The sequence below is a fragment of the Oncorhynchus kisutch genome, linkage group LG2 (genome assembly GCF_002021735.2).
Source record: "Oncorhynchus kisutch isolate 150728-3 linkage group LG2, Okis_V2, whole genome shotgun sequence".
NCBI lineage: Eukaryota > Metazoa > Chordata > Actinopteri > Salmoniformes > Salmonidae > Oncorhynchus > Oncorhynchus kisutch.
In genome coordinates, this window is record NC_034175.2 from 29784529 (window position 1) to 29805028 (window position 20500).

Consider the following 20500-nt stretch of genomic DNA (forward strand, 5'->3'; position numbering starts at 1 on the left):
TGACTCAACAATCGGGGATCAGTCACTATCACACAAGCCAAAGTATTTATATGTGGGACACATTCAATTGGAGAACCATCTAATGAGCGAACATGTAGTTCATCTGAAATGTTCTTACGAGAGTTTAAAAACAACATTTATTTTGTTTTGCCTGTATTAAGCACAAGTGTTAAGTCAGCATGGGATTCCTGCATAGATTCCTGCAAATGATTGCCTTGATGCAGTAAGGAATTACCCTGTATTTTTATGGTCTGGTTTTTGTCTGTCTTGATAGTCTTCTAAGAGCCCATTGTATTTAAATGTCCAAAAGCATCCCGCAAATACATTTCCATAGCGCTTACAGATGAGAGAGAAAGAGAGCTGAATGTGTATGAATGTTTTAGTCAGTTTGTTTGTGGATTGTGTGTGTGTCTTCAATATGCCTCGCTACGTGTCTGTTTTTTAGGAAAGAAACATCACCATAGGTTTGAGTGGGTTTAGGAAGAAGTCAGCTTGAAATGGATTTTCAATTAAAAAAGGCAATTTAGCCGCAGTTTGAGAGGATGGCTCTTGCTCCTTTCCGGATGGGCAGATTTGCATAATTGTCCCATAAGGCCTGAATTAGCATCTGTAAATCTTAATTTGATAATGCATCTCTTCGTCGAGGTGGCGAGACGGAATTGGATTAGGGTCTTAATTCTCATTAGTGTTGTTTGACAAAGATCCTTTTCATAACATCAAGATGTCATCAGCTGAAATTCGAAGGAAATTAATTCATTTTTATAGCGGCATATTGGTCCAGGGCCATCTTCACAATTCGGTTATTTTCCCTTTCATCAAATCTTCCGTTCTCTCTTTAAACACTTCACCTCAACTCTTGGCTTTAATATTGTTTGACATTCACTGGTGTCATATGTGACTATCATTTTAGTGACTATCATTTTAGCTGATTGAATGCCGCCTCAGTATTCCACTCATGGGGCACTTTTTAGTGTCTTTCATTCAAATATGCTGGTCCCTAAAGATCTAAGAAAATCCTACAGTGAATGTTTGTCTTATTTTCATCTGTTGAAAATAATTTTATTTGTGATTTTATTTTCAAAATAAAATTTTCATTATGGTTCAGCCAAAATAATATATAATGCTAGGTGCATAGTTACTGCCTGCATTCTACAGGATGCAAAGCATTGGCAATGTTCCCACCTCTGATCTCTGTATTCCCTCTTTTTTTCAGGAAACGAGAATAAACTGCATCCGAATAGCCCGGAAAGGTAAGTCAACATTAATATTTTCATTGACCAAAACGGTGACCTTTTATGGATCTCCCCGAGTCTCTGAAGTCCTGTAGGCTTTACTGTAGCATGTTGACCTTACACTCTAAATGCAACTCCAGATGAAAATATGTGTTGGGTTCAGGTCCAAACACTTGTCTTTGTGCTGGTATTCCAGACATGTACTGTAGATGGAGTTTAGCATGTGGAAGAAGCAGGGGGATTTCTCTGAAAGATCCATGTTGTTTAGTGTTGAGGCCGACTCTTGCCTTCAGAGAAAAGGACAGCAAGCAGGGAGAGATTAGAGATCAGGCTTTCATCATGTTTGTTTGGGGGGACACAACCATATCAAAGGCAGTTCCACTGGCAGTTCCACTGTTCCCATCAGACAGCTACACTACTCGGAGGGGGAGAGAAACATCTGAGGGCTTTTGGCCCCTGTCTGCTCAAGAAGGGCCCTTCACATCAGAAACACAGATGGAACTACCTGAGCCCATCAATATGAGCAATGTTTCTCCCCCCTTCCTCCCTCCCACTCTCTATCACCCTGCCATAGGGACTCAAATGGACATGAAAAGGGTATAGAAATTGACTTCTGATGGCACGACAGGCTCTCCCCCTCTGCCGTTGTTCGCTGTTGGATCATGCTGACTAAAAGTAACGTATTTATAGTTATCATAGCGCTGCAACAGTAAGCTAGTCTTGCTAGTAAATTGACTTGGCAAGGTGCACTTTTCGGTGAAGGCCTCTTTTTGTGACTGAGTAATGAAAGAGACCAGGCTCTCTTGAAGCATGAATCCAAAAGGCAAGGCAAGCCATTTTAGCTTTGCGTCTCACTCCATCTGCTCCTCACAGACACCCAGTTGGGCTTTGATTAATTACGCCTCGACACATTGATGAACATTACATAGTGCATGTCTCTTTTCTCTAGCACATACTGTAGGCAGTGAGAGAGAGAGGGAAAGAAAACATAAAGGGCCTTGATGACAACCCTATGAAAATGTATTTGAACATTCAGCCACATTTGTGTTTTAACTCCCCAAATAGCTTTCAAATGAGTTATTATCAACTTTAGCTACTTTTTAGTCAGCCTTTTAACATCCTGCTTGAAAAACAGGAAAAAATATGGTGGCTGACAGGGTTAAGTAAGAAGACCAGCTTTAGAAACTGATGGAACTAAACTGACAATTAGGATACCCCAGATCATTTTAAATGTCAAGGTACAACACATCAGTGTCAGCAGTTAGTGATTTTTTATCTATGTGATCCCTCTAACGTTAAAAATGGTTGCTGCTGCATCACCGCATTTTACTGGTCGTGAAGCGTTACTTTTCAACAGCCTATGATCATCAAAGTGCAGGAAAATGATTTGGGTTTAGATAACAAAGCTGGAGATTGCATATCAACTTCCAGGTGACAATTTAATTAACAATCTCTTGGCTGCTCCCAACACAACAATAGACTTCCATTTATCCTCTAAGTGCCAATTTCCCCACTCTCAGCCAGCCGGTAGGTGTATGGATTAATGTGGAAAAAATATAATGTTTGGCTAATATAAATTCCCAGACTAAGTGTGGCAAGATGATCCTATCTGTCCAGGGTGTCAGTTAAATAAATATATTTTTTCCCCCGCAGCCATGTTATTAGGATAAAAAATATAGGCCTGCTCCTGTATTTCACATGATGAATTGAAGTTATATATGGCTTCTCCATCTCTCTGTGTTGGTAATGTAGCAAAGAAGGGGGTCGAGTGATAAATGACACATGTGAGAGCAGATCTAATAAACGGGCTCTGCCCTATCACTAGAATGGCCACACCGGTCAGAACTACAGATCACAAAATGGCCGACTGCCATCTACAATTCCCAGAAGCAAGGGGAACCCTCAGAAGGTGGGGCCGACCCACAGATAAAGGGTCAAGACAAACCAGGAAGAGGGAGAGAAAGGGCTGGAAGGATCTGTGAACCATAGAGAAAGAGACTATATATATCGGCTGGATTTACCGTGTATGAGCTGGACTGTTTGGACGTGCCTGTTGGCGTTTGGATCTGGACCTACCGAGAACCTGATTCGTGTACCGAACCCTGCTATCCTTGACCTTGCCTGTGGCCTGCGTGGACCAGGATGGAGAAACAAACACACAGGTACTGTCTTGTTCGAAAGAACTCGTTATGGGGTGATTTAAACTGAAAGTTTCCCACGGAATTTGTGACAAACGCTCCTAATCTTGAAGAGATTTGCCACACCTGGTGGAGAATGCGGGAAAATGGACTAACCATACCGCTGGTTAGGTAGAGAATTTTTTTTTTCAGTTGGTACTCCAAAGGGAGGTCAGTTTTTTTTGTGGCTTTGTTTGGTTATGACAGTTTTCTCAGGTTAATGAGTATGGAGGGAGCCATACAGGCCCTGTTACAAGCGGCGGCCGCCCAACAAGAGGCAACTTGAGCTTAACATCATTGAGCTCATCATGATTCAATGCAAATGTATCAGGACACGTTACAGGTCCAGCACCGCACCAACCAGCTGCTCAGAGAGGAGCAAGAGAGAAATACCCGGGAGTTAAGAGAAGGCCTATAGGAGCTAGCGGACCAAATTGGGGCTCAGTTACCAGCTACAAATACCCAGAGGCGGGCCAATAATTTTCTTCAAGGAATGACAGGGTGATGTGGAAGCATATCTCACCACCTTCAAACGGATGGCAGAGGGGGAGAGGTGGCCGAAAGAAGAATGGGCAGGGCTTCTGGCACCATACCTGTCAGGGGATGCTCAAAAAGTGTATTTTGACCTGGAGTTGAAAGATGCACAGGATTACGATAAACTAAAGGGAGAGATTCTGAAGAGACTGGCAGTGACCGATACCGTGACGGCACACCGCTTCCACCAGGGGTCCTATCGACCTGGACAACAGATGAACACAGATGATCAACTTGCTTCACCTGACACGGTAATGGTTGCTCCCGGAGACCCATTCATCCGCCGAGGACGTCGAGACCATCGTACTCGACCAGTTTCAGCGAGATCTACCCCAAGAAGTTTGACGATGGGTTGGCCGGAACGAGGTACATTCCACCAACCATCTCGTGGGCCTGGTTGAAGGGTATTGTACGGCAGGAACAGCTTAGCAGGCACAGGAGGAAAGATCCCCATTCCCCAGGCCTGGGCGAACCAGCGAACAGAGTAAAACTGTCCCAACATTTGGAGGGGGAAGAGAGCAGTGTGGGGCCGTGAGGAAAGAATCACAATGGGACCAAGACACTACGGAAAAAGCCGGGACCTGGGGTTGAGGGGGTCTCCCCCCCGCGAAACCTTATTATCTGTTGCAATTATAATCAACCTTGACATATTGCAGCCTACTGCCCTATTAAAGAAGAGCCAATGTAATGTAACCTCTGTGAAAAAGAAGAAGCTGATATATGGTATGCATGTCCTTCGGTAACCACTGTACTTGAATGATCAAAAAACAAACATATGTGATGGTTGAAGGGACTCCGGCAGTATTCCTACCCTGGTCGTTGCAAACCTAGTGCCGACTCATAAACTGGATACAAGTCAGGATATCAGTGTTACGTGCATTCATGGGGATACCCATCTGTACCCCATAGCCTTAGTCAGCATACAAACCGTGGACGGTCTGCTGGATTGTGAGGTCGGCGTGGTCCCAAAGATGCCATGTAATGTAATACTGGGTAGATACTTTCCTAACTTTGCGAAGTTAGTCCAGAAGAATGGCATATTTGAGAAGCCATCAACCCTGACCAAGCAGGAAGTAGCATGTAGCCTTCAAGCCAAGAAAAGGGGTCTCCCAGGGGCCAACCTCACAGGTGCTAGTAGGGGAGGATTAATTCCATTGTTATATATCCAAAATGTCAATTTATTTGGTGCGTTTGATCCAAAAAAACACTGGTTGCAACTCACGCCACATGACTACAAAATATCTCATAAGTTACCTGTAATCTTTGTACAAACATTTCAAATAACTTTTCTAAGACAACTTTAGGTATTTTTTTAACGTGAATAATCAATATAATTTAAGACGGGATAAACTGTGTTCAATACCGGAGGAAAACCAAGTGTAGCGAGCATTTCTGGTCACAGGCCTCTATCAAACAGTACACTTCACTCGACCCTCGTTCTGGACAGCCCTACTTCTTCATTACACAAAGGAAAAACATCAACCAATTTCTAAAGACAACTGACATCCAGTGGAAGTGATAGGAACTGCAAGCAACTGCCTTAGACTTCTAGATTCCCAATGAAAACTAATTGAAAAGAGAGTGACCTCAATTTTTTTCCGGGATGGTTTGTCTTCCCGTTTTCACCTGCCAAATAAGTTATGTTATACTCACAGATATCATTCAAACCGTTTTGGAAACTTCAGAGTGTTGTCTATTCAAATCTACTAATAATATGCAAATCCTAGCTTCTGAGCCTGAGTAGCTGGCAGTTTACTTGGGCACGCTTTTCATCCGGACGTGAAAATACTGCCCCCTAGCCCAAAGAGATTTTAACAGCTCCCCGACCAGCTGTTAGAAGCCCGTTAGTGCCACTCCCCATAACCGAAACGCCATTTGAGAGGATAGCGATGGATATAGTGGGCCCACTATCCAAATCCGCAAGAGGGCACCAATACATTCTGGTCATTCTAGATTATGCCACTTGCTACCCAGAAGCCATTCCCCTTCGGACGATGGCTTCCAAAAATATTTCCAAGGAACTAGTGCTCCTGTTCACCAGGGTAGGGGTTCCAAAGGAGATCCTTACTGACCAGGGGACCCCCTTTATGTCCCGCCTTATGGCAGAGGTTTGTAAATTGTGGCAGGTGAAACAGTTGAGGCCATCGGTTTACCATCCTCAGACGGAATATGAGAGATTCAGCCATACCCTGAAGTCAAAGTTCAGGAAGGTAATTGATAAGGATGGGAAAAACAGGGATTGCATGTTGCCGTATCTGATGTTTGCCATTAGAGAGGTTCCTCGAGCCTCACTGGGGTTTCCCCCCCCCCCCTTAAATGAAAAGCTGAACTGTCTTGAGTGAATATGCATGCATCCCCTTTCTTATGGCAAATGTATATAAGTTCAGTAGAAATGTGCTTAACAAGTCACATAAGTTGCATGGACTAACTGTGTGCAGTAATAGAGTTTAACATGATTTTTTTATGACTATTGTGCCCCACACATACAATAATCTGTAAGGTCCCTCAGTCGAGCAGTGAATTGTCAACACATATTCAACTATAAGGACCATGGAGGCTTTCCAAAGCCTTGTAAAGAATGGTACCTATTGGTAGATGGATTTTAAAAAAGAAGATATTGAGTATCCCGTTGAGCAATTCACTTTATGTCCTGAATATAAAGAGTTATATTTGGGTAAAAACACATTACTGAGTTCCACTCTCCATATTTTGAAAAGAATATTGGGCAAATGTTGCACAACACTCGTGTACAGAACCCCAAGGATTAACATCAACGGGGCTGTAGTGGAGTGGGTTGAGAGCTTCAAATTCCTTGGTGTCCACATGAACAATCATGGTCCAAACACACCAAGACAGTCGTGAAGAGGGCACGACAAAACCTTTTCCCCTCAGGAGATTGAAAAGATTTGCCATGGGTCCCCAGATCCTCAAAAGTTATACAGCTGCACCATCAAAAGCATCCTGACCGGTTGCATCACCGCCTGGTATGACAACTGCTTGGCATCTGACCGTAAGGCGCTACAGAGGGTAGTGCGTACGGCCCAGTACATCACTGGGACCAAGCTTCCTGCAATCCAGGATCTATATAATAGGCGGTGTCAGAGGAAAGCCCATAAAATTGTCATAGACTCCAGTCACCCAAGTCATAGACTGTGTTCTCTGCTACCGCACGGCAATCTAGGACCAAAAGGATCCTTAACAGCTTCTGCCCCAAAGCCATAAGACTGCTGAACAATTAATCAAATGGCCACCAGACTATTACATTGACCCTCCCCCCTCCCCCCCAATTGTTTTGTACAGTGCTGCTGCTCGCTGTTTATTATCTATGCATAGTCCCTTCACCCCTACCTACATGTACAAATTACCTCAACTAACCTGTACCCCTGCACAATGACTCGGTACCGTTACCCCCTGTATATAGCCTCGTTTTTGTGTTTTTATAATATTTTTTATTTTAGTTGATAAATGTTTTCTTAACTCTTCTTGAACTGCACTGTTGTATAGGGGCTTTTAAGTTAGCATTTCACAGTAAGGTTGTATTCGGGCACATGTGACAAATAAAGTTTTATTGGATTTGACAATCCAGGTGTGGAAAGCTCTTAGAAAATTACCCAGAAAGAGTCATAGCTGTAATCGCTGCTAAAGGTGCTTCTACAAAATATTGACTTAGGGGTGTGAATACTTATGTAAATTTGATATTTCTGTATTTCATTTTCAATAAATTTGCACACATTTTTAAAACCATGTTTTCACTTTGTCATCATGGGGTATTGTGTGTAGATGGGTGAGAAAAACTATATATTTAATCCATTTTGAATTTGGCCTGTAACTTAACAAAATGTGGAATTTGTCAAAGAGTATGAATGCTTTCTGAAGGGAGGCTGGCTGAATTAGTTTTACCTGTCACCCTTGTATGTCAAGCAAACTTGTGATACACAAAAAGATTACCTGTGATACTCGTGTATAGAACTCCAAGGACGTATTCATTTTGTCAGGGGAGACACAAGGCTCAGAGTCCATTAGTCTACGTGACCTGTACACCAATGACATCTATGGTAATTATCTGAATAAATGTAATAGACTGTAAAAACATACATGGCTGCTAAAACTTTGGAACTATCCCCTAGCATAAACAGTATTTGGTGATTTTTCATTAAACACTCCACACCAACCACAAACCTTTCCAAAATGTACTGTAAGAGTTCTCCCCCATAGGGATGAGGTTGGTAAAATGCCCCTGGGCCTGGTTGTAGAAGGAGAGGGCTAAAACATGGCTTATTTTCCCTTTCCTCTGCCCCAGATCTCATTTTGCCCTTGTGAGCCTCTTTATTCCAACCGCTAGCTAGCTTTCTAGACCTCTTTCCTTAGGCCAGCTCTGACTTTCTCCTCCACTAGAGAATGGCTGTGCAACGGTTCCTAAAGGCACAGTAGGGCTGGTTGCAGGGCTATTTGGGCCATAAGGAGAGGCTGACACTACACAGAGAAAGTCGATAAGTGGGTTCCTGCTACAAGACATAAATAGCTTCTTGCTTCTCCTTCCATTTCCATACGTGTAGAGCTTTGTGCCAATGAGATGAGTAACTTGCTATTATAATAATGGCCTTTAACATATCTTACAGACAATGGGACACCTTGAAGTTATACTGGGAAAAGGGGAATACCTAGTAAGTTGCACAACAGAATGCATTCAACCGAAATGTCTTCTGTATTTAACCCCTCTGAATGAGAGAAGTGCAGGGGGCTGCCTTAATCGACATCATTGGCACCCAAGGAGCAGTTGTTAACTTCCTTGCTCAAGGGCAGAAGAGCACATTTTTCCACCTTGCCGGTTAGGGGATTTGAACTAGCAACTTTTCGGTTACAGGCCCAATGCTCTTAACAGCTAGACTACCTGCCACCCATACTCTACTGTACTCGTGTAAATTTAAATTAACCACACTATCATCTTGGATTTAGATTATTATTTTCTTGGATTTCCTCCACAAAAAATCAACACTTGTTTTGATGTGGCATTAAACATACTGCGGTTGTACAGAATGTCTTCAAGCAAAGTCACATTCATTAGGGCACACAATTGAAAACGAAAAGGTACAGGTAGGCACTTTATTTCAGTCTGTGTTCTTCTGTTTGGTGCCCATAGAACACGACCCAGGTACTCAGTGTGGCAAGTTTATGAAGACCCTCCACAAAACATTCTCCCAGTCCTAGACAACTTTTATCCCTGGCCTCATACAGTATATCTCAACCTTCCTATCCTGTGCATCACTCGAAGACACAAAGGGCTTTTGTTGTCGTAGGAGACACAAATCTTTCTCCATGGCTATTAAACGAGCAGAGAAATAGCCAATATGATTTGCCTATTGAAAAGCTCTCACATGACAGTGGTCTGTTTGTGTCTCCCATCCAATTATTTTGTCTAATGAACACAAGGTGTCTATTTTAGCAGGAGCTGATGCGCTGGTGAGGTCATGGTGATTCTCTATTGGCTGCTTAAAATGTGGGCACCACACACCCTTTTTGTAAATGTTTTTATTGTGCATTCTGGTAGCCAGACAGTTTCGATATGTAACAATTGTCCCTTGAAACACACTGCCATAGAAATAAATTCAACCGTGCATATGAATTTACAGATGTGGCGGTGAAGAGTCAGTCTGTTTTGAAAGATTCTATCTTTTCTCAGCGATCAGGGTGCTAGTGTGAATAGAGCCATTTTTTTAAGCCTGTACATTTCTTTCTTTCTCTGTATCCTTTTTTCTGTTCCCCCTCTCTGTCTGTATCTCTCCTTCTGTTTCTCTTGCTCTCTTTCTACCCCACTCTCTGTCCCACCTCTTTTCTCTCTCACTTCATCCCATCTCTGCTTCCCCCCTCCTCCCTTCATCACTCTCTCTCAGCGGCCTGTAAGGACCACCGACGGGCTCTGGAGGTGTCCCAACACTCAGAGGAGATGGGCCTGATCCTGGGGGTGTGTGCTGGGGGCCTGGTGGTGCTCATCCTGCTCCTGGGGGCTATCATCATCGTCATCAGGAAGGGGTGAGTCACTGGCCCACATTTTTATACCACTTCTCGGTCCTCACTCAGTTAGCCAAATAGGTAACTTTCCTCAGAGGCACATGATTACCACACAGGGTGGTAAATTATTTGTTTCCTATTCTCTGGACCACACAAACCATGCTTGTGTATCTGTAGAATGTTGGTGCTGTTTTTTAGATTCTACCCTCGAGTCTTCCCAAAGGGCCAGGTTGTGTTGGAGAGGGAGAGAGTTAGATGCACTACCGTTCCCTTATGGTGTATCAGAGGGACCACACCGTTCTCATCGGCAGAGCTTATCTTAGTGTGAATTGTTTAATTAAATACAATTTAATTACACATGCCGGGCTGTGGCGTGACCCATAAATGAGAGGTTAATTGAGAGAGAAAAGGTGTGCTTAAGGTAGATAATTAGCCTAGCCACTATCTCCCAAAGGTCTCACCTCCCCGCAGGTGGTGACAACGAGAGGGTCGCCCCAAACACCTTTTATGGTGGCATATGACTCAGATGTTACACCCTACTCATATACTCCCTTTCACAGGAGTGACTTGACACAGTGAAGTTTTTTTTCTTCTTTTAGCTCTATACTTGACACGTTTGGATTTGAAATCAAACAATGGTATTTTCATCCATATCGGGTGAACCGTTTAGAAATTATAGAACCTTTTGTACATAGTCCCAACATTTTAGAGGAGCAAAAGTATTCGGACAAATTCACTTGTATTAAAGCAAATGTGTATTAAAGTAGTCAAAAATAAGTATTTGTGTTCCCAAATTACTACATCAAGCTTGTGACTCTACACATTTGTTGGATGCATTTGCTGTTTTTTGGTGTTTTTTGTTTCAGATGGTTTTGTGTCCAATAGAAATGAATGGTAAACATTTTATAAATAAGAGTAGAATGTTTCTAATCACTTCTACGTGAATGTGGATGCTACCATGATTATGGATAATCCTAAATTAAAGTGAATCATGATGAGTGAGAAAGTTACAGATGCACAAATATCATACACCTAAAACATGCTAACTTCTCACCATTACAATAACAGGGGAAGTTAGAATTTTTTGGTGGGTATGATATTTGTGCTTCTGTAACTTTCTGCACTGTAATCTCATTGTCATTGTTTGAGTTCAAATCCAAACTTTTGGAGTAGAGCCAAAAGACAAAAAATGATTTACTGTCCTAATAATTTCGGAGAGCACTGTATATACCCCTAATTCTCGAGGGACATTTAAATGCCTCGTGAGCTTAGTTCCAACCCCATCATAACTCAGAATCTGGTCTATGCTTGTTCAGGTGATTACGTCATGAAGCTGGTTGAGAGAATGCCAGGAGTGTCCAAATCTGTCATCAAGGCAAAGGGTGGCTATTTGAAGAATCTGAAATATAAAAAAAAAAATATGTATTTGTTTAACACTTTTTTTGGTTACTACAGGATTCCATAAAGAAAAACCCTTGAAAGAGTAGGTGTTCTAAAACTGTTGACCGGTAGTGTACATTTACACATTGAGCAGGGATGTTGTAGGGAGAACTCAGTTCATATCGTTTCCAGTCTATTAATCAGTAGCTCTCTGTCGCATTTGCATGGCTATGGAGAGGATATAATTAAAGGTTCCTGTTGGTTCCGGTTAAAAATGCCTTACCAGTGTAACAAACATACTGTGGGTGGCAGGTTAGCGGTTAAGAGCGTTGGGCCAGTAAACGAAAGGTGGTTCAAATGCCCGAGCCAGCAATGTGGAAAAATCTGTCCTTCTGCTCTTTTAGCAAGGTAGTTAACCCCCAACAACTGCTCCCCAGGTGCTGATGATGTCGATTAAGGCAGACCCCGCACCTCTCTGATTCAGAGGGGTTAAGTTAAATGCAGAATACATATTTTGGTTACATGCATTCAGTTGTGCAACTTACTAGGTAACCCCTTTTCCCTATATATACCTCCAGGTTAGGTTTACCTCCAATGTACTCACATCCTACCTTACCTTTGTCTGTACATTATGCCTTGAATCTATGCTATTGTGCCCAGAAACCTGCTCCTTTTACTCTCTGTTCCGAACGTGCCAGTTGGCCAGTTCTTATAGCATTTAGCCGTACCCTTATCCTACTTGTCCTCTGTTCCTCTGGTGATGTAGAGGTTAATCCAGGTCCCGCAGTGCCTAGCTCCACTCCCACTCCCCAGGTGCTCTCATTTGTTGACTTCTGTAAAGATAAAAGCCTTGGTTTCCTGCATGTTAACATTAGAAGCCTACTCCCTAAGTTTGTCTTACTCACTGCTTTAGCACACTCTGCTGACCTGGATGTCTTAGCCATGTCTGAATCCTGGCTTAGGAAAACCACCAAATACCCTGATATCTCCATTGCTAACTATAACATTTTCCGCCAAGATAGAACTGCCAAAGGGGGCGGTGTTGAAATCTACTGCAAAGATAGGAATACAGAACTCTGCACCCAAACAATTCAAGCTTCTACTTCTAAAAAATGAACCTTTCCAGAAACAAGTCTCTCACTGTTACCACTTGCTATAGACCTCCTTCTGTCCCCAGCTGTGCCCTCGATACCATATGTGAATTGATTGCCCCCCATCTATCTTCTGAGCTCATGCTACTAGGTGACCTAAACTGGGACATGCTTAACACCCTGGCCATCCTACAATCCAAGCTAGATGCCCACAATCTCACACAAACTATCAATGAACCTACCAGGTACAACTCCAAATCTGTAAACACGGGCACCCTCATAGATGTCATCCTAACTAACTCGCCCTCCAAATACACCTCTGCTGTTTTCAATCAAGATCTCAGCGACCACTGCCTCATTGCCTGCATCTGTAATGGGTCTGCGACCAAACGACCACCCCTCATCACTGTCAAACACTCCCTAAAACACTTCTGCGAGCATGCCTTTCTAATCGACCTGGCCTGTGTATACTGGAATCACGTCAGTAGATGATGCCTGGCTATTCTTTAAATGTGCCTTCCTCACCATCTTAAATAAGCATGCCCCGTTCAAAATATGTAGAACTAGGAATAGATATAGTCCTTGGTTCACTCCAGACCTGTCTGCCCTTGACCAGCACAAAAACATCCTGTGGCGTTCTGCATTAGCATCGAACAGCCAAAGTGATATGCAACTTTTCAGGGAAGTTAGGAACAAATATACACAGGCAGTTAGGAAAGCTAAGGCTAACTTTTTCAAGCAGAAATTTGCATCCTGTATTACTAACTCAAAAAGTTCTGGGACACTGTAAAGTCCATGGAGAATAAGAGCACCTCCTCCCAGCTGCCCACTGCTCTGAGGCTAGGAGACACTGTCACCACTGATAAATCCACTATAACTGAGAATTTCAATAAGCATTTCTCTATGGCTGGCCATGCTTTCGACCTGGCTACCCCTACCCCGATCAACTGCCCGGCACCCTCCACAGCAACCCGCCAAAGCCCCCACCATTTCTCCTTTACCCAAATCCAGATAGCTGATGTTCTGAAAGAGCTGCAAAATCTGGACCCCTACAAATCAGCCAGGCTAGACAATCTGGACCCTCTCTTTCTAAAATTCTATGCCGAAATTGTTGCAACCCCTATTACTAGCCTCAACCTCTCTTTCGTAACGTCTGAGATTCCCAAAGATTGGAAAGCTGCTGCAGTCATCCCCCTCTTCAAAGGAGGTGACACTCTAGACCCAAACTGCTACAGACCTACAGTGGAGAGAACAAGTATTTGATACACTGCTGATTTTGCAGGTTTTCCTACTTACAAAGCATCTAGCGGTCTGTCATTTTTTTCATAGGTACACTTCAATTGTGAGAGACGGAATCTAAAAAAAAATCCAGAAAATCACATTGTATCATTTTTAAGTAATTCATTTGCATTTTATTGCATGACATAAGTATTGCCTACCAACCAGTAAGAATTCCGGCTCTCACAGACCTGAGGGATCAGTGAGGGATCAGCCCAGAACTACCCGGCAGGACATGGTCAATGACCTGAAGAGAGCTGGGACCACAGTCTCAAAGAAAACCATTAGTAACACACTATGTCGTCATGGATTAAAATCTTGCAGCGCACGCAAGGTCCCCCTGCTCAAGCCAGCGCATGTCCAGGCCCGTCTGAAGTTTGCCAATGACCATCTGGAATATCCAGAGGAGGAATGGGAGAAGGTCATGTGGTCTGATGAGACAAAAATAGAGCTTTTTGGTCTAAACTCCACTCACTGTGTTTGGAGGAAGAAGGATGAGTACAATCCCAAGAACACCATCCCAACCGTGAAGCATGGAGGTCGAAACCTCATTCTTTGGGGATGCTTTTCTGCAAAGGGGACAGGAGGACTGCACCGTATTGAGGGGAGGATGGATGGGGCCATGTATTGCGAGATCTTGGCCAACAGCCAAGAGCATTAAAGAGCATTAAAGATGGGTCATGGCTGGGTCTTCCAGCATGACAACGACCCAAAACACACAGCCAGGGCAACTAAGGAGTGGCTCCGTAAGAAGCATCTCAAGGTCCTGGAGTGGCCTAGCCAGTCTCCAGACCTGAACCCAATAGAAAATCTTTGGAGAGAGCTGAAAGTCCGTATTGCCCAGGGACAGCCCCGAAATCTGAAGGATCTGGAGAAGGTCTGTATGGAGGAGTGGGCCAAAATCCCTGCTGCAGTGTGTGCAAACCTGGTCAAGAACTACAGGAAACGTATGATCTGTGTAATTGCAAACAAAGGTTTCTGTACCAAATATTAAGTTCTGCTTTCTGATGTATCAAATACTTATGTCATGCAATAAAATGCTAATTAATTACTTAATTGTGTGATTTTCTGGATTTTTGTTTTAGATTCCGTCTCTCACAGTTGAAGTGTACCTATGATAACAATGACAGACCTCTACATGCATTGTAAGTAGGAAAACCTGCAAAATCGGCAATGTATCAAATACATTGCCGATTTCTCCCCACTGTATATCTATTCTACTCTGTCTTTCTAAGCCAAGTTAACAAACAGATTACCGACCATTTCGAATCCCACCGCACCTCCTCCGCTATGCAATCTGGTTTCAGAGCTGGTCATGGGTGCACCTCAGCCACGCTCAAGGTCCTAAACGACATCATAACCGCCATCAATAAGAGACATTACTGTGCAGCCGTATTCATCGACCTGGCCAAGGCTTTCGACTCAATCACCACATTCTTATTGGCAGACTCAACAGCCTTGTTTTCTCAAATGATTGCCTCGCCTGGTTTACCAACTACTTCTCTCATAGTTCAGTGTGTCAAATCGGAGGGCCTGTTGTCTGGACCTCTGGCAGCCTCTATGGGGGTGCCACAGGATTCAATCCTCGGGCCGACTCTTCTCTGTATACATCAATGATGTTGCTGTTGCTGCTGGTGATTCTCTGATACACCTCTACGCAGACGACACCATTCTGTATACTTCTGGTCCCTCTTTGGACACTGTGTTAACTAACCTCCAGATGAGCTTCAATGCCATACAACTCTCCTTCCGTGGCCTCCAACTGCTCTTAAAAGCAAGTCAAAAGAAATGCATGCTATTCAACCGATCACTGCCCGCACCTGCTCGCCCGTCCAGCATCAATACTCTGGACGGTTCTGACTTAGAATACGTGGACAACTACAAATAACTAGGTGACTGTTTAGACTGTAAACTCTCCTTCCAGACTCACATTAAGCATCTCAAATCCTAAATTAAATCAGGAACTGGCTTCCTATATCGCAACCAAGCATCCTTCACTCATGCTGCCAAACATACCCTCGTAAAACTGACCATCCTACCGATCCTCGACTTCGGTGATGTCATCTATAAAATTGCCTCCAACACTCTATTCAACAAACTGGACGCAGTCTATCACAGTGCCATCCGTTTTGTCACCAAAGCTCCATACACTACCCACCATTGCGACCTGTACACTCTCGTTGGTTGGCCCTCGCTTCATACTCGTCGCCAAACCCACTGGCTACAGGTTATCTACAAGTCTCTGCTAGGTAAAACCCCAACTTATCTCAGCTCACTGGTCACCACAGCAGCACCCACTCGTAGCACTCGCTCCAGCAGGTATATCTCACTGGTCACCCCCTAAGCCAATTCTTCCTTTGGTCGTCTTTCCTTCCAGTTCTCTGCTGCCAATGACTGGAAGAAACTGCAAAAATCTCTGACGCTGGAGACTCATATCTCCCTCACTAACTTTAAGCACCCGCTGTCAGGGCAGCTCACAGATCACTGCACCTGTAAATAGATAGGCTGTTTACAGATGGGCTATCTACCTACCTCATCCCCATACTGTATTTATTTATGGCTCTTGCTCCTTTGCACCCCAGTATCTCTACTTGCACATTCATCTTCTGCACATCTACCATTCCAGTATTTTATTTGCTATATTGTAATTTCTTCACCACCATGGCCTATTTATTGCCTTAACTCCCTTATCTTACCTCATTTGCACTCACTGTATATAGACTTTTTGTTTTCTTTTGTTTTACTGTAACATTGACTGTATGTTTTGTTTATTCCATATGTAACTCTGTGTTGTTGTATGTGTCGAATTGCTGTGCTTTATCTTGGCCAGGTCGCAGTTGCAAATGAGAACTTGTTGTCAACTAGCCTACCTGGTTAAATAAAGGTGAAAAAAAAGTAGCCTATTCAAATACACTATATATACAAAAGTATGTGGACACCCCATTCAAATGAGTGGATTTGGCTATTTCAGCCACACCTGTTGCTGACAGGTGTATAATATTGAGCACATAGCCATACAATCTCCATAAATAAACATTAGCTGGCCTTACTCAAGAGCTCAGTGACTTTTAATGTGGCACCGTCATAGGATGCCACCTTTCCAACAATCAGTTTGTCAAATTTCTGCCCTGCTAGAGCTGCCCCAGTCAACTGTAAGTTTTATGTTTATTATGAAGTGGAAATGTGTAGGAGCAACAATGGCTCAGCCACAAAGTTGTAGGCCACACAAGCTCACAGAATGGGACCGCTGAGTGCTGAAGCGCATAAAAATGGTCTGTCCTCAGTTGCAACACTCACTACAGAGTTCCAAACTACATCTGGAAACAACATCAGCACAATAACTATTCGTTGGGAACTTCATGAAATGGGTTTCCATGACTGAGCAGTAAGCCTAAGATCACCATGCACTGGAAACTGGTTCTCTGGAGTGATGAATCACACATCACCATCTGGCAGTACAATGGACAAATCTTGAAGAACGCAACCTGCCTGAAATCATAGTGCCAACTGTAAACTTTGGTGGAGGAGGAATAAGGGTCTGGAGCTGTTTTTCATGGTTCGGGCTGGGCCCCTTAGTTCCAGTCAGGGACGTCACTAGGTCTATTTTTAAATATTCATTAGACCACCCTAAATAAATAAATATATCAGTCATGATATTTTCTCTGTGATTTCTTTTTTTCGTCAACCGTACCATAACATCTTAAACTTCTTACTGGGCGTGCACTAGGACATGGGGGAGGCTGCTGCTGCATGTGCTAGTGACGGTTAGGCCTACTTCTAGCTAACATTTTGGTTAACGTTAGCTACTTCTGTGGCTTGAGACTCCTAGCTAACAGTAAACTGACAGGAAAAGGCTCTGACAGGACGGATTCATGCAGATAGGCTACGATATGAATTTGTGGTAAGTTAGAACAGAAAATTCACTACTATAGACTTTTGTCATAATCTAAGCTTTGTTGACCAATATGTTTTTATTTGAGGTTTCCTGTTTCAGTGTAACAGATGTTGCGAGCTAGCTAACCATTAACATTGTCTTTTAAATTCGACATAAGTTATGTTGCGATATCTAATTAACGTTGTATTTAATGTAGTTTTGCTATCTGTGCCAGGCTATAAATGAGACAGATGACGTAACATCATGCACATGTCATTTCATACTCAATTGCTTTCATTCAGTAGGCCATGTGTAGAAAAGGTGACATAGTGTTGATCACAATGTCATTGTATTATCCTCAATTTCTCAACTGTAGGCTAGCTAACAACTAACATTAAATGGATATACGGAAGTTCTTCAAGAGAGGCAGTGCCAGCAGCTCTGCCGAAGGCCAATCCGGCGGGAAAGGAAGATTTGACCAGTTCAAACAAACAAATTAAAACATAAACGGATTAATCACCTATTAAGCCTTGAGTTATTGCAAATATGAGTTTAATAACAATACATGTCAAAACACAGACAAGAATGAGGGAAAGCAGCTGGAGGCTGACAGGGCTGAGGGAGCATGGTCATCTCTGTCTCCGGCGCCGACAGAGATGGCCGCCTCGCTTCACGTTCCTAGGAAACTATGCAGTTTTTTTTTTACGTTTTATTTCTTACATTAGTACCCCAGGTCATCTTAGGTTTCATTACATACAGTCGAGAAGAACTACTGAATATAAGCTCAGCGTCAACTCCAACTCCAACGACCAATAATATGATTTTCACGAAGCGGATCCTGTGTTCTGCCTTTCAACCAGGACAACGGAATGGATCCTATGCGGCGACCCAAAAAAACGACTCCGTAAAAGAGGGAAACGAGGCGGTCTTCTGTTCAGACTCCGGAGACGGGCACATCGTGCACCACTCCCTAGAATTCTTCTCGCCAATGTTCAGTCTCTTGACAACAAGGTTGATGAAATCCGAGCAAGGGTAGCATTCCAGAGGGACATCAGAGACTGTAACGTTCTTTGCTTCACGGAAACATGGCTCACTGGAGAGACGCTATCGGAGGCGGTGCAGCCAGCGGGTTTCTCCACGCATCGCGCCGACAGAAACAAACATCTTTCTGGTAAGAAGAGGGGCGGGGGGGGTATGCCTTATGGCTAACGAGACATGGTGTGATGAAAGAAACATACAGGAACTCAAATCCTTCTGTTCACCTGATTTAGAATTCCTCACAATCAAATGTCGACCACATTATCTACCAAGAGAATTCTCTTCGATTATAATCCCAGCCGTATATATCCCCCCCAAGCAGACACATCTATGGCTCTGAACAAACTTTATTTGACTCTTTGCAAACTGGAATCCATTTATCCGGAGGCTGCATTCATTGTAGCTGGGGATTTTAACAAGGCTAATCTGAAAACAAGACTCCCTAAATTTTATCAGCATATCGATTGCGCAACCAGGGGTGGAAAAACCTTGGATCATTGTTACTCTAACTTCCGCGACGCATATAAGGCCCTGCCCCGCCCTCCTTTCGGAAAAGCTGACCACAACTCCATTTAGTTGATCCCTGCCTACAGACAGAAACTAAAAAAAGAAGCTCCCACGCTGAGGTCTGTTCAACGCTGGTCTGACCAAGCTGACTCCACACTCCAAGACTGCTTCCATCACGTGGACTGGTAGATGTTTCGTATTGCGTCAGATAACAACATTGACGAATACGCTGATTCGGTGTGCGAGTTCATTAGAACGTGCGTTGAAGATGTCGTTCCCATAGCAACGATTAAAACATTCCCTAACCAGAAACCGTGGATTGATTGCAGCATTTGCATGAAACTGAAAGCGCGAACCACTGCATTTAATCAGGGCAAGGTGACTGGTAACATGACAGAATACAAACAGTGCAGCTATTCCCTCCGCAAGGCTATCAAACAAGCTAAGCGCCAGTACAGAGACAAAGTAGAATCTCAATTCAACGGCTCAGACACAAGAGGTATGTGGCAGGGTCTACAGTCAATCACGGACTACAAGAAGAAAACCAGCCCAGTCACGGACCAGGATGTCTTGCTCCCAGGCAGACTAAATAACTTTTTTGCCCGCATTGAGGACAATACAGTGCCACTGACACGGCCTGCAACGAAAACATGCGGTCTCTCCTTCACTGCAGCCGAGGTGAGTAAGACATTTAAACGTGTTAACCCTCGCAAGGCTGCAGGCCCAGACGGCATCCCCAGCCGCGCCCTTAGAGCATGCACAGACCAGCTGGCCGGTGTGTTTACGGACATATTCAATCAATCCCTATACCAGTCTGCTGTTCCCACATGCTTCAAGAGGGCCACCATTGTTCCAGTTCCCAAGAAAGCTAAGGTACACTCTACCGCCCCGTAGCACTCAATTCCGTCATCATGAAGTGCTTTGAGAGACTAGTCAAGGACCATATCACCTCCACCCTACCTGACACCCTAGACCCACTCCAATTTGCTTACCGCCCAAATAGGTCCACAGACGATGCAATCTCAACCACACTGCACACTGCCCTAACCCATCTGGACAAGAGGAATACCTATGTGAGAATGTTGTTCATCGACTACAGCTCGGCATTCAACGCTATAGTACCCTCCAAGCTCGTCATCAAGCTCGAGACCCTGGGTCTCGACCCTGCCCTGTGCAACTGGGTACAGGACTTCCTGACGGGCCGCCCCCAGGTGGTGAGGGTAGGCAACAACATCTCCACCCCGCTGATCCTCAACACTGGGGCCCCACAAGGGTGCGTTCTGAGCCCTCTCCTTTACTCCCTGTTCACCCACGACTGCGTGGCCACGCACGCCTCCAACTCAATCATCAAGTTTGCGGACGACACAACAGTGGTAGGCT

At 43.8% G+C, this 20500-nt stretch overlaps 1 protein-coding gene across 12 annotated transcripts in view; it reads left to right on the top strand.

Annotated features, from left to right (window-relative positions):
- Nucleotides 1-20500, top strand: part of ptprub (protein tyrosine phosphatase receptor type Ub) — a 350658-nt gene that overhangs the window by 246523 nt on the left and 83635 nt on the right. For all 12 annotated transcript variants that reach the window (XM_031793010.1, XM_031793031.1, XM_031792998.1 and 9 more), the window contains exons 13-14: nt 1214-1250; nt 9835-9973. In XM_031793010.1, coding sequence (XP_031648870.1) covers nt 1214-1250; nt 9835-9973 — 176 coding nt within the window. The remainder of the gene's footprint in view (nt 1-1213; nt 1251-9834; nt 9974-20500) is intronic.